The sequence below is a fragment of the Fringilla coelebs genome (genome assembly GCF_963513975.1).
Source record: "Fringilla coelebs genome assembly, chromosome: 18".
In the NCBI taxonomy this organism is placed as follows: domain Eukaryota; kingdom Metazoa; phylum Chordata; class Aves; order Passeriformes; family Fringillidae; genus Fringilla; species Fringilla coelebs.
The window spans coordinates 5,088,946-5,102,427 of NC_140044.1; the positions used below are offsets into that span (position 1 = coordinate 5,088,946).

The 13,482-nt window shown below is 49.7% G+C and overlaps 1 protein-coding gene across 1 annotated transcript; it reads left to right on the plus strand.

Moving 5' to 3' along the window:
• Positions 1-338: 338 nt before the first annotated feature.
• On the plus strand, positions 339-12,852 carry SLCO4A1 (solute carrier organic anion transporter family member 4A1; the record flags this gene model as incomplete). Its single annotated transcript, XM_084217869.1, has 11 exons — positions 339-1,182; positions 2,362-2,452; positions 3,342-3,463; positions 3,765-3,876; positions 8,203-8,357; positions 9,017-9,212; positions 9,753-9,918; positions 10,503-10,675; positions 11,046-11,110; positions 11,623-11,771; positions 12,566-12,852. 11 exons carry the CDS (start codon positions 339-341, stop codon positions 12,713-12,715), a joined length of 2,223 nt encoding a protein of 740 aa, XP_084073995.1. The 3' UTR covers positions 12,716-12,852.
• Positions 12,853-13,482: the final 630 nt, after the last annotated feature.

The following is a 13,482-nucleotide window of genomic DNA, read 5'->3' on the forward strand; positions in this document are numbered from 1 at the left end:
TATTTTTTTCTTTTCTGTAATGTTAGTGATGCCCTGACACCTGAGCTACCAGCGCTTCCCATGGTGGAAGGCATGTGACCAGGTAAACTGTACAGTGAAATGCTTATACTTATTAAAAAAAAAGAATATTTGAGGGGTTTGAGCATGGTTTTATATAAAAGCATGTAAAATTTCTCTTTGCACAGATCAGAATGGTCTTGGCTCAGACTTTCACCATCTCCCTACTGAAGTAAGTGCTGAAAATTGCATTTCCTGGACAGGCTGGTCCTCGCTGCCCCACAAAGCCACCCTGGCCACCAGCCCACCTCAGCCTGCCACTGGACTCTGCATTCCCGTTCATGGCAATGCCCCAGAACTCCACCAGAGAAAATGGCTTTTGTTTCTCTCAGCCCCTCGACTTCTCCCGCCCGTCCCCTCACGGCGGTGAGGCCGGCCGGCCGCCGGGCATGGCGAGGGAGGGCGATGGCTGCAGCACGCCCCTGAGCAATGGCATCGCCTCCTCGGGGGCTCCCAGCCCCTCGGGGGCTGCCAGCCCCTCGGGCTCCTGTGCCGAGCCCCTCTGCGCGCCCAGCCCGCCGCAGGACGAGACGCCGCTGGAAGAAGGGATCAAATACGTGTCCGCCGAAGGCGAGGAACTGGCCTGTGGCTGGGGGGGCTTCACCCCCGGCTGCCTGCAGCTCTGCAACACATCCAAAGGGGTCTTGTTCTTCCTCTGCGTGGCCTCCTTCCTGCAGGGCATGACCGTGAACGGCTTCATCAACACCGTCATCACCTCCATCGAGCGCCGCTTCGACCTGCGCAGCTACCAGAGCGGGCTGATCGCCAGCTCCTACGACATCGCCGCCTGCGTCTGCCTCACCTTCGTCAGCTACTTCGGGGGCAACGGCCACAAGCCCCGCTGGCTGGGCTGGGGCGTGCTGCTCATGGGCCTGGGCTCCCTGCTCTTCGCCCTGCCCCACTTCACCACGGGCCCCTACGAGGCGCGCTCGGCGGCCCAGGTGGGCGTCTGCGGGGGGAACCAGAGCCTGCCCTGCTCCCAGGCTGCCTCCAGCCTCTCTGGATACAGGTTCGTCTTCATGCTGGGGCAGTTCCTGCACGGCATGGGAGCCACGCCGCTCTACACGCTCGGCGTCACCTACTTAGATGAAAACGTCAAGACCAACTACTCCCCTGTGTACATTGGTGAGTGGGGCTGAAGGGCAGCTCCAGCCCTTCAGCAGCAGGGGGGTGGGAAGGAGAGGTCATGGTCCCTCATCATCTCCCTGCCCATACTGGGAACACCTCTCCTGACACCACTCAGCCTTCTCCTCCAGGGTGGAACTCAGAGGGATGTGGCAGCTGTTTTGATTATTTACCAGGAGAAAAACTGTGAGCTCGGTTGGGTGTTTTTCCTCCCATCGTGTGGTGGGGAGTGCCTCCTGCTCCTGGCATGGGGCAAGCCCATGTGACATTAGCATTACTGGCAGCCATGAGGCCATGCTCCCATCCGTGCAAGGGAGCATAGAATCACAGCATGATTTGGGCAAAAGGACCTTTAAAGGTCATCTAGTCCAGTGAGAAGGGACACCTTCAACTCAGCTCAGAGGCACATCCAATCTGACCTTGAATGTGTCAAGGGATGGAATATCCGCCACCTGTTTGGGCAGCCCGTGCCAGTGTTTTATCACCATCATTTATATCTAATCTAAATCTTTAGATCATCATCCCTTCAGGCCTCAGCACAGCAGGGATGGTCACTGGGCTGCTCAGCTACTGCTGGTGCAAAGCACAGCCGAGAGAAGAGGCTCAGCTCACTCCTCTGCATCACTGGTCACTCAGCAGCTGCAAAACACTCGCAGTCCTGTTGGTGAAAGTGCCAAAAGGGTGACCTTTCAGCAATTTCAAAATGTGTCAGTCTGCCCATGCTGTATCAGAAGGCTGTGTAGTATGGGAAGGAGATCACAAGATTATCAGCAAGTTGATCTTTCCATGTGTCATGATTAAAACAGCAAACTGAAATAAGTGCCAGTGGTGCTGTGTTTAGTGTAGACATTTTGTGTTGTCAGTGGGGAGAGAATCCTGCTGCTCATTGCTGTGGCAGTCAGGATGTGGCAGTGGGATCAGCAGCATCCCTGCTAAATAACGTTTAAATCTGAACCAATTTTGCCTGCCCCATACTGTAAAACTTCCCAGGTTGGATAAAAAAGCTTCCTTGGAACAGAAGCGTGAGAGGAAAACTTGTTGGAACGATCTGAGTTTGTGTCTTGGTGGTTTAGTGGGGAGAGTGTGAGGCAGCCAGAGGCTGAGCATCCTGCATCCAGGAGGGAATCACACTGGGATCCCTGCCTGACGTTGTCTAACACGACTTGTTTTCCCTTTCAGCTGTTTTCTACACTGCTGCAATCCTTGGGCCTGCAGCGGGTTATCTGGTAGGAGGAATGTTTCTAAATATTTATACTGAAATTGGCAGAGAGTAAGTCGTTAAAAAAAAATCTTGTTCCTTTCCCTTTCTGCTCTGTGTTTCCTTTGGGGTAGAAAAAAATAATACCAATGATCTGGAGCAATGAGCCGGTGGCTGGGTGGAAGTGTGCCTGGGGTGTTGGGTGGTGTGTCTGCAGGCAGGGAGGCTGGAAGGGTGGTTTGCATTAGCACTGCTGCTGAGGGGAAATTGCTGACAAACCTGTCAGCTTAAATCCGTCCTCACGCTGCACTGCCTGTGCTAATGAGGCTGGGAGCAGCAGGTGAATTTTTTGAATGAGTTCCCTGATGAGGTGGTGCTCCCAGCAGTGCTGCTCGCCCTCCCAGTCATCCCACCAGGATGCTTAGTCCCTCCTTGCTTTGTAATATTTGTGATTTATTCTTCTTTCCTTCCAGGCTCTTTGGTAGATCACAGAATCACAGAATGCTTTGGGTTGGAAGGGACCTTAATGTTCATCTAGTTCCAACCCCTCTGCCTTAGGCAGGGACACCATTTACTAGACCAGATGAATGGATTAAAAAGGGGGAATGGGTTTCCAGGAGAAGAAATGGGTTATTTCCACCAGTTTCCTTGCAAAGGGTGTTTTTGGGGTGGAGCAAGGATCTTGGCAACCCTCAAAGCACAGCTGAAAAGCAGTGAGGCAAATGCAAACGTGAGATTAAATGAGAGTGAAACGCTGTGATTTCCTGGGCTCGTGTTGTGCTGTGCCGAGGCCGGAGGGATGGTGGACGTGGCATCCCCATCAGATCGCTCAGTGTCCTTTGCTGTCACCCCCGTGACCCCTTGGCCCCTGCCAGCCTCAGGGAGAGGCCCATGGGGCTGCCCCGCTCCGTCCCCAACCGTCTCCTCTGTCCCTCTGTCCCTTTGGCTTTGCCTCCTGCAGGACCGACATGGCCCCCGAGAACACGCTGTGGGTGGGGGCCTGGTGGATCGGCTTCCTGGGGGCTGGGGCCGCCTCCCTCCTCATCTCCATCCCCATCCTGGGCTACCCCCAGCGCCTCCCAGGTACACAGGGGCTCCTCCTGGGCTCGGGGTTTGGGCTGGGACCGCGCGCTGCTCCGCTCGCCCCGGGGCTTCCATCCATCCTCCTGCTGGGGGACGTGGGAGCAAAGGAACAGCTCCCCGTGTTTAAGTTGGAATTCCTGACTGGGTTTCACCCCATCTGCCTCTGTTACTGCTTGTCCCTTGCAGCTGTTGGTGGAGGGAGGATGTCACGCTGCGTTTTCCCCCTGCAAATGCACGACTTCAGTGGCATCCTCAGCCCGTGTCTGACACACTCCTCCTTCCCTTTGCCTCTCATTTCCAGGCTCCCAGCGCTACATCGTCATGAGGGTGTCGGAGGCTCATCAGCTGAAGGATGGCAGCCACAAAAAAGCGTCGGATCCAGACTTTGGGAAAACAGTGAAAGATCTGCCTCGGTGAGAAAACCACCCCACAGAGAGGTTAGGGAGCCCTGCAAAGGGGAGGGAGAGTCATGAGCCCAAGCTGAGCTTCCTCCAGCCCTGCCAGCTCAAAGGTGCTGCACTTCTTCAGGCAATGACACTTTCTTGCAGAGGAGGTGTAGAAGTGCCTGGTCCTGTCAGGGTCTGGGAGCTCTTAGCAAAGAGGCTGAGCCAGAACTGGTCCTGGGGATGCCATGGGGGAGCAGGGGACAAGTGGATGGTCCCATCTGGTTTTTCAGAAGCTGGTGTCTGCCTGCAGTGCTGTGCCACACACTGAGTGTTGCTGAGAGTGGCTTGATGCCAAGCTTTAGGTGGTGGGAGATGCCCAGGCATTGCCAGCACCCTCCCTCTCCCCAGCAGCATTATTTCTGCCTTTCTGCTTCTGCCTGGCCTCACCTGGCCCAATTGCGTGTTTCCAGCAGCCCATCCTCCCAGCCCCTCGGGGCTTTATTCCTTTCCTCTATTTTTACTTGGGTTAGATCCCTGTTTTGTCGTTTTTAATGAGAAACGAGATGAAACAGGCTTTGTGATTCTCACAGCTCCATTCCAAAGCCAGGGAACAAAATATACCACACTGTAACTTTCAGTTCCTTTTCTCTTTTATTCTTGGTTTCTTTTTTTTTTTTCTTTTGCCTTCACATCTTCCAGCCACCTTTTATATATTACTACTTCTTATCTCTCCAGCAAGGCAGTGACACAGCAACTTGCTTAATCTTGAGCTGCTGCTTGGCTCTGTGATGGGAACAAAGCAGGAGCCAAAAGAAAATGTGATCTTTTAACCACGTATTTTTGTTATGGATTTTTGAAATATTTTATGATTTTTTTTATTGTGTTGAGTTGTATTGAAATGGAGGGCAGGGGGAAAGGTGCTGCTTTATTTATTGCAGGGGGTTAGCTGGCATGGAGGCTCTGGATGTTGCAGAGATACCTGGATATTGATTCCTTTTGGAACTCACAGTCAATAAGGGGATCTGTCACCATTGAGACATCCCTTTATTTTTTTTAATTTTTTTTTATTATTTCTCCCAGGACCGTTTTTAGGGAGGAGATTTTATCCATGTGTGATGGCTGCTGCCTGCAAAAATGTTGCTAAACTCCAGGCTGCTGCCAGCAATCACTTCTGAGTATTAGTTGTGGTCTTTGTTGTGCTGGCAGAGGAGCATGGAAGCAGAACAGGTGCTCAGAACAGGAGGTTTCAGCGCCAGTCGAGCTGTGTTGTGTCAACACAACCACTCACACCCATCTGAAACGCTTGGAGACTTTGCAGGAAGTTTACCAGGGGTTGAGGCAGTTGTATGAAGAATATTACACTGAACAGACTTCAGTGCTGTTATTAAATGGCATTCTTGACTGGGTGCCATTTTCCGAGGTCACGGCTTGTTCTGTTCACGGAAATTGAATTCAAAACCTGCATTTAAATAACGATAAGTCTGTGACTAAAACCAGCACAACCAGGGCAGCAGAGAGGGATGAAATTCGGTGGCTGATGCTTTTCTTGCTTGTCTGGAGGAAAGCTCCCACTGTTTCTGCTGTCTGACAGGAGGAACAGAGACAATCCTCCTCCAGGAGCATCTTTCACACCTTCTTTCTGAATAACAAATCCCCAAAGGTGGGAACTTGTATCAGGCAATTCAGACCAGTCCAGACCCTCAGTGTGGCTTGAAAGCAGGAATCCAACAGACTTTTGTGGTCCCTGGTTTTGATTAATGAAAGGGAAGTGCCTTCAAGGCTTTCTGCTCTGGAAACTTGCATTAAAGAGGAGATCCCATCTGTGCAGGCAGCTCTTGGGGACACGTGGACCAGGCTGGAGGGTGAGGCCAAAGGAGGGTGAGGCCTCTTCCCTTTGTCTTGGTCAGGGACTGTGTGCCACACATTTTCTCACAGCACAGGCAGTAGCAGTCTCACAAAGATAAGCAGAAATGCTGATGAAATAAAATACTGTTCCATGCCATCAGGTCCTTTCTTAGTGAGGTTCATGAGTTGCTGCGTTCACAGTGCTGCCTGAGAGCTTACAGGAATGCAGCCCATACAGCCCAATCCTCTGCCCTGGTGATGCTTCTACTTCTGTATTAACTCTGGGGTTGAAAAGGCCTGACAAAAGAGCATTTTCCTTTCTCTGCTTCTGTATGATTGCTGTCATGGAGTAACCCCTCCTTGTCAGAGCAGAGGGACTCCAAGGGAAGGCAGGCAGAGCTGTACCAAGAGGAGGCTTTGTCCCTGCAAGCTGCAGGGTGGAGTTTGTGAGGATCACTGCCTGGCCTGGCAAGCCCTGATTTCCAGCACAAGGAGCTGTGGTCAATATTTCACTGATCACTCCTGGACTAGGTGCAGGGTGTGACTTAGAAAAGCCATGAAATGGAACAAAGGGAAGTTGGTTTATGTTCTGTGGGGTGCACATGGCACCCTCTGTTCCCTTGGTGCTGGTGACAGTGGGTGTCATTTTTTGCTGGAAAAGCCCCCATTCACTGCTGTAAAATTGGATAAATATCCATTTAGCTGGGAAGTTGTGGACATGCCATGCTCAGAGGAGCAGGCTCTGATCATGCAGGTGGTCCCAACCTACTCAGAGAAGCATTATGTGAGAAAGAGTTCCTGGATGTGCCCATTTCAGTAAAGCCTTGGAGGCTCAGCTTTTTTAGCTGGTGGGATTCTTCTCTGCAGTGCCTGAAATCCCCTTGGCTGCAAGAACTGAGCACTGCCAAGGCTATTCAAGAATTAGGTGATTTCTGGGTGTGTTTAAAGTCCTGCTGATGTAATAAAAAGGTTTGTGCTGTCTTTGGTAAGGTTTTATGTGCCATAGCTCCTCACAACTACATCTTCTGTCTTCAGACAGATTAAATTGAGTAAGTCCTTATTCTTAGTGCTGAAAGGAGTTCTTTTGCATTTTCCTACTTGCAGGTCCAGCCTGTAACTTTTGGGCAGAGGGTACAAAATCACACTAGTGCCAGGGAGCACTCTCTTTTACTCTTCTCTGTAAAAAGGTGAAGGTACTGTCTGTTTTCTGCCTCAGCCACGAGATCTACAAGCACTTGCTCACTAAAATATTAGGCTTTATGCTTCTAAATTAAGCACAGTCAAAAAATCTGGAAAATAAAATAGTACATTAAACTAATCCCAAGAGCTAGGCAGTGTAAAGCCCCCTGTAATCAAAGTGTAGGAATGTGTGGTATTTCTGTCTTTCAGCTTCTTTGTTCTTTTGATGTAATGAAATTCTCCATGTGAGTAAAGTTGCATAAATCTGACTCTGAACCTCAGCATGTCTCTCCCTTGCTTGTACCAAGGCAGGTTTTCTCTGATCTCACATTTCCACCAGAGCAGGAGGTGGTGACTGTGCCTTTCTGCTCTGTGAGCATCCCATGGCATCACTCTTGCAGGATTGTGCCCGTCCCAGAAATGGGATATCCCATGGCACTGACCTGGGCTTGGCTAGGGGGAAGTGATAGGGCAGAATTTGAGGCTGGTTACAAAACATCCCCTGAGAAGCAAAGTCAGTCCTCTTAGTCCAATATCCGAGATAGTGAGAGATAATTGAGACCATTCCCTGTGCCTGAGGGCCTTTCTGCATCTCAGGGATGGAATTGTTGCTGGATCTGCATATAAATGACACCAGGCAATTTCTCAGGCATATCTGTGGCTCTCTCCTAAATCCCAGTGGGTCAAAATAACATGGAGTTACTCAATTTATATGTTAAGCTTCAAGTAAAACTGGGCTTAGATTGTGGCAGAAAGATTGCTTTCTGTTTTTCAGGTGTCTTGGAGGTGTTTCCTCCATATAGAAAGGCTTGCTTGGTATTTCCCCTGCGTTACAAAACATCTCTGGTTATCAGAGGTTGTTATTGTTCTGAGAGTGTGGGTGAACAAATAACGTGTGTATGTGAGGATGTAGCACAAATTTGCTCTTGGTTGAGTCAGGAGTCCCAAGATATCTGCCAACAGGCACTAATACAACCTTGAAGTGATGGAGATTTGGTGAGGATGAATGTCCTCTCAGTATTTGCCCCATTGAAATAGACAAAGTACTCAGCCTGACCCTAAATGTTGGAAAATTCCTGCTGAAATTATCCATGTAGAAGTTGTGGGTGCCCTTAGTGTGAGTTACATCACTCACATACACTCTGTGCCACCGACTGGAGAAGCTCTTCCAAACCCTAGTTAGCTTCTTTCTGGTGTTTTTCCTTTCAAAGACTTGCAGATTGTTGGGATGCTGCCTCATCTTATATGTGATCCCTCTGACTTGGAAGACCTGAAATCAAAATGTGCCTGAAATCAGTGATTCAATCCCAATATAATTGTCCTTCCCAGGTCAGTGCTGCTACTCCTGAAGAACCCCACCTTCATCTTCCTCTGCTTAGCAGGAGCAACTGAAGCAACCCTGATTGCTGGGATGTCCACCTTTGGACCCAAATTCCTGGAGTCTCAGTTTAGTTTAAGTGCCTCGGAAGCTGCCACCTTTTTTGGTAAGGAAAACATGTTTTGCAATGCTTTCCCATTTTGCCAACAAATAGAAGAGCACTTTTAGCTTGTTTAGAATGGAGACAGATGCTTTGCAGTTTAATTATGGACTGGTTATCCCCTTCAGCTGTTGATGGGATCATTTCCTATCAGCACACCTACACCCAGAGCATTTCCAGAGCTGCATTTACTGACATCAGGAGGAAATGTGTCACTTCTGTAGCCATCTGTTACCCTCTAGAGGAAGGCAAAATAATTGTAATTCCTCCTAGTGCATCACCAGGAAGCATTGGCTAAACATTTCCTCTGAGGAGGGATGTCAGAGCTGGGGGGGATATTTTGTCAGCATCCAGAAACTGGGAGATCCTCACCTGTGCTGTAACATCGACCAGGAAATGGTGTCCAACAAGCATCAACACTCATGATGTGCTTCTCAAAGAGTCAGTATTAAGATCTCTGGGCAGGAAAAGCTTCCTAAACAGACTCATGCCAAATTCCTGGGCCACCCACTACAGCAACACCCACTGATCTCCCACCAAGAAGCCACACAGAAATGAAGGAGTCATTTGCATGCAAAATACACTGCAATTAATGTATTCAAACCTGAAAACTCCTTGCTGACATTTCTAAACTCACTTGTGGGTTTTTTCCTCTTCTTTTTCAGGTTATCTGGTCGTGCCAGCCGGAGGGGGAGGCACATTCCTGGGAGGATTCCTCGTGAATAAATTTAAACTCCGCTGCTCAGGAATCATCAAGTTGTGTTTGCTTTGCACAGTGTCAAGTCTGCTGGCCATATTCATTTTTTTTATCCACTGCCCTAACATGCCCATGGCAGGAGTAACCCAGATGTATGATGGAAGGTAACAACCACCACCCTGTCCATCTGTCCTGAGGGGCTCTGCTCAGAACAGGGTAACTCAAACACGCAGTGCTGGTGCCAGTCATGTGTGGATGTGTTGGGGTGAAAGTTGATGTCTGGTGAGTCCTGCAGGCAGAGGGTGAGACACAGAAAATAGATGTCCTGAGTTTTGCAGTGAGATGGAGTTTATGGAAGAGGCTCTCTAGTTAGTGAGGGAGGGAAGATCAGCAGCACCAGAGTGGGAGACACTCCACCCTTCATCTGCCTTTGCAGCAGCCCCCATCTCTATCCAGTGGGATAAACTGGACCAAAAGTGGGAACCTCCTTTCTGAATGGAAGTGTCACCCTAAGAGCTGGTCACCTAAACTCCCTTGGTGGCTGTGGGAGAGACAGCTCCAGGACATGGTTAAAATGGGGATGAAAGCCTTCCCAAGCCTGGCTTTGTGCTTCTGGGGGATCCACCACAACTCCCCCTGTCCCTTCCTCTCCCCACTTCCTCCTGTACAGTGCTGCTCACTGACTGCTCCTGTCTTTCCCTCAGTGCTTTGCCAGGTGGGCACCTCAACCTGACAGCAGCCTGCAATGCCCAGTGTGGCTGTTTGCAGGACACCTACAGCCCTGTCTGTGGCACTGATGGCATCATGTACTACTCCCCCTGCCACGCTGGCTGCAAAAGTGTGTCTGTAAACCTCAGGAATGGCAGGAAGGTAGGTCTGGAAGCTCTGTGCATGAGCAGGGTGGTGGAGTGATTTGGCTGGCTCTGCAAAAGGTTTGAGCTTTGCTGCAGATCAGTGTAAAATCAGGCAGGGCAGGGTGGCTGCTCTCAGGTACCACGTGAGATGAAGGCAGGAGGTACTCTGAGGTCACCCTGCTTTACTTCTCTCATTGTGTCCAATCATCTTTGCCTCCTTCTGGGTCAAACTCTGCTGAAATCCATGGAAAATCACCCAGGCAGTCAGGGAGCTTGGTAAGCCCCTGATTTCTGTCCCAGTGCTCCTTTTGGGTCTTGAATGAACATGATGCACCTCCTTATCCTTCCAGCACGTTGCTCATGGAGTCAGGCAAAGGCTTAGGGAGGGTAGAGGTGATACTCAGCTACCTGGCAGAGTCAATTTCCCTGGCTTGATTGACCTGTTTGGAAACAGAGGTGTGTCAAAAATGCAGTTTGATTTCTGCTTCATTCTGGGAGTCTAACCAGCTGCTTTCTGCCCTCCCTGAATTTCTTATTTTTAAAGCTTTGACTGTCACCACACTCTCCTCAGCAGAGCCCCCACCAGCCTTTCTTTCCCAGGTCTACCAAGAGTGCAGCTGTGTTGACAAAGCCCTCCTGCCTGGCTCTGGCAAAGCAGAGGCAGGGAAATGCACCTCCTCCTGTGCCAAAAAGCCCTTGCTCCTGTGCTTCATATTTGTGGTCATCCTCTTCACCTTCCTGAGCAGCATTCCTGCCCTGACTGCCACTCTGAGGTAAGCAGGGATGGCCTTGTCCTCTGCCAGCACTACAGGAAGCCTCAATATCCTCCTCTCTGCTTTATCCTGCTGGATCAAGCTTGGGAAAGGTGTGATGGGCACCACTGAGTTGGTGGCACCCTGGAGACACCAGGACTAGTTCCTGTCCCACTCTAGCTAGGAAAGGAAATTTCAGCATTGGGAGTTTGGTCCTCTGACATGGGATCCACACATTTACAGCAGGGGTGGAGAGACACTGCCCTGGGGTGATCCTAAATCTCCAGAGGGATGGAGGTCCCAGGTGTGCTGGACTCCAGGACCTGGAGTTGTGAAGCAGGGAGGTGATGCAGCCTGGCAGCGTTTTTAAACAAACCCCTTTTCTCCCCAGGTGTGTCTCTGACAGACAAAGGTCCTTTGCACTCGGGATCCAGTGGATTGTGGTACGAACCTTAGGTATGGAGCAGAGGGAATTTGCACATCAAAAAGGTCTGGTGGTTCTGGGAGGTGTGTGCCAAGCTGTCACCCAGGAATAAAACACACTGGGCTGGAAAAGAAGGGAGTAAGACACACACTGCTGAAAAGGAGGATGCTTTCTTTCTTTTGCTCTCATCCAGAACAACCTCATTCCCTTTGCATGTGATTTACAAACTGAATGGAGGGTGGAGGGTTCTGTAAAACATCACAGGTGACAGAGGTTCAGTGTCCTGCCAATGTGCCCTGAGGTTAAGGAAAAGGAGCAGAGGTGTTGAAGCTCCTGTGAGTGTCTTTTGGCTCTTGTGAAACATGTAGGTCAGGATGGCCAAAAGACCTGCTGGACTCTCAGATCTTGAAATCCAGCCTATTTTTGATACCTGGTGGCTCTGAATGCTGCAGGATGAGTTCTCTTAATCATGGTATCAGCAGAGCCTGGTGCTTTTCTCCAGAGTGCTGCCCAAACTGAAGGTGCCCTCTCTCTCTGCCCACAGGAGGCATCCCTGGCCCCATTGCCTTTGGCTCCATGATTGACAAATCCTGCCTGCTCTGGCAGGACCAGTGTGGGGAGCAGGGCTCCTGCTACGTTTACCAGAACTCAGCCATGAGCCGGTACACCCTCGTCGCTGGACTGGTCTACAAGGTGATGCTGCTGCTTATCCCCACTCCCTGGTAAAGCAGACAGGTTTTTAGGATATAATGTTTTGCTTCAGGAAAGAATTTTACAGAATTGGGTTGCCCTGATCTGGCCCACCCCCAGACAAAATGAAATTTTCACGCAAGAAATTTCTCAGGGAAGGCAAAAGCTGTGTTAGCTTCTCATCAGGTAATGGTGCTCCAGACACCATCATTCTGTTAAATTCCCATTATTTTCTAGGATTACAGCTTCTATTGCACCATATGAAATACCTCCTTCCAACAGCAAACAAAGTGATTTTTGCTAGAAATGGAGTAAAATATCCAAGTGCAGTGTATTAGTGGGAGTGAGGGATGGCATTGTAGGCAGGCTGTAAATAACCATTCCCCAGTCACTGCTAGAAAATAAGAGAGCTTAGAGCTGTGGGCTTTATTTATTAGCAGAAAACCATCATTTTAACTGCTCCCAAACAAGCATTTGCCCTAGATAGTAGTGTTTAGCAGCTGCTGTGATAAAGAGGTTTTCAAAAGCCTTCCAGCAAAAGGCTGAGGCAGTGTTGGCTCATGCAGCACTGTGCTCCAGGTGTCTGTGTGGGGCTGAACTTTTCCAAATTCCCATTGCTATGGGGCTGGCTAAATTCAGATTTTTATCCCCTCTGGTTCTGTGTGCTGCTCTGCTTCCCAGGCTGGCCAACATCTCCTCCTCCCCAGAGCTTGGTCAGCAAAGCTCCTTGCAGGTGTGGGGTGGGCCCCTGGTTTTGGGGGAGAGCAGACAGTAACGGGGTGTCTCCATGGCTGCAGGTCCTTGGGACAACCTTCTTTGTAGTGGCCTGTTTACTCTACAAGCCTCCACCTCCAGAGTCAGCTCCAGGCAGCTTGGATGCATCTGAAAATGGCCCCAGTGACCTCCAGGAGCACAAGCCTTCACTGCCAGCTGAGGAGGATATATAGTGCTGTCCACATGCAAGTGACTTTTTCAGCCTGAGAAATACCACGAGAAGACATTATGCAGTTTCCCAAGGGGTTTTTAAATCCACAGTAATATTTTAAATTTTTATTCTTTTTTTAGTTGAAGATAAATAATTTAAGTAACCACTGGTGTGCTTTGCTATTTTCTTAACAGCAGAAGCACATTTAAAGTTGTGCGCTGGTGCCACGTGCAGTTATTTAATTTTATTTAAAGAAAGGGCTACTGTAGCTTTATTCTGTGTCTGTGACAAGCCAGGACCACGTTCTCCACTTGTGGAAGTAATCACTGGTAACTCCAATGGAGCATGTGGGGTTTAAACCACCAGAGGATCTGGGCCAAATGTATTGAATATCTCAATTGTAAAGCCAACTGTAGCAAAACTCCTGCTGGGACTTCCAAGCTGGGGAGGAGCACTGCTGTTCTGCAGTCTGCCCTGCAAAGGGGTCAGCTGGCCCTTGAACTGCTGCACACAAAGCAGACAGCCCTGGCAGTGTCCTCCTCCTTCCCATGGCACACAGAATCACTCTGTTCAGGAGCAGCTTCTCTCATTATGCAAGTTCCTATTACTGGGAGAGGAGATTTGATTAGCAAATCCATCAGTACACTACAGGCAGCCATTCCCAGAGCTGCCAAGCACTGTACACTCACTGACTCACTCGTTGCAGGGTTTACACCGTGGTGACACTTCTTTTTTTTTTTTAAATTTGTGTTGTTTAAAAGTGATGCCTTTTGTAATGTACTGTGCAAA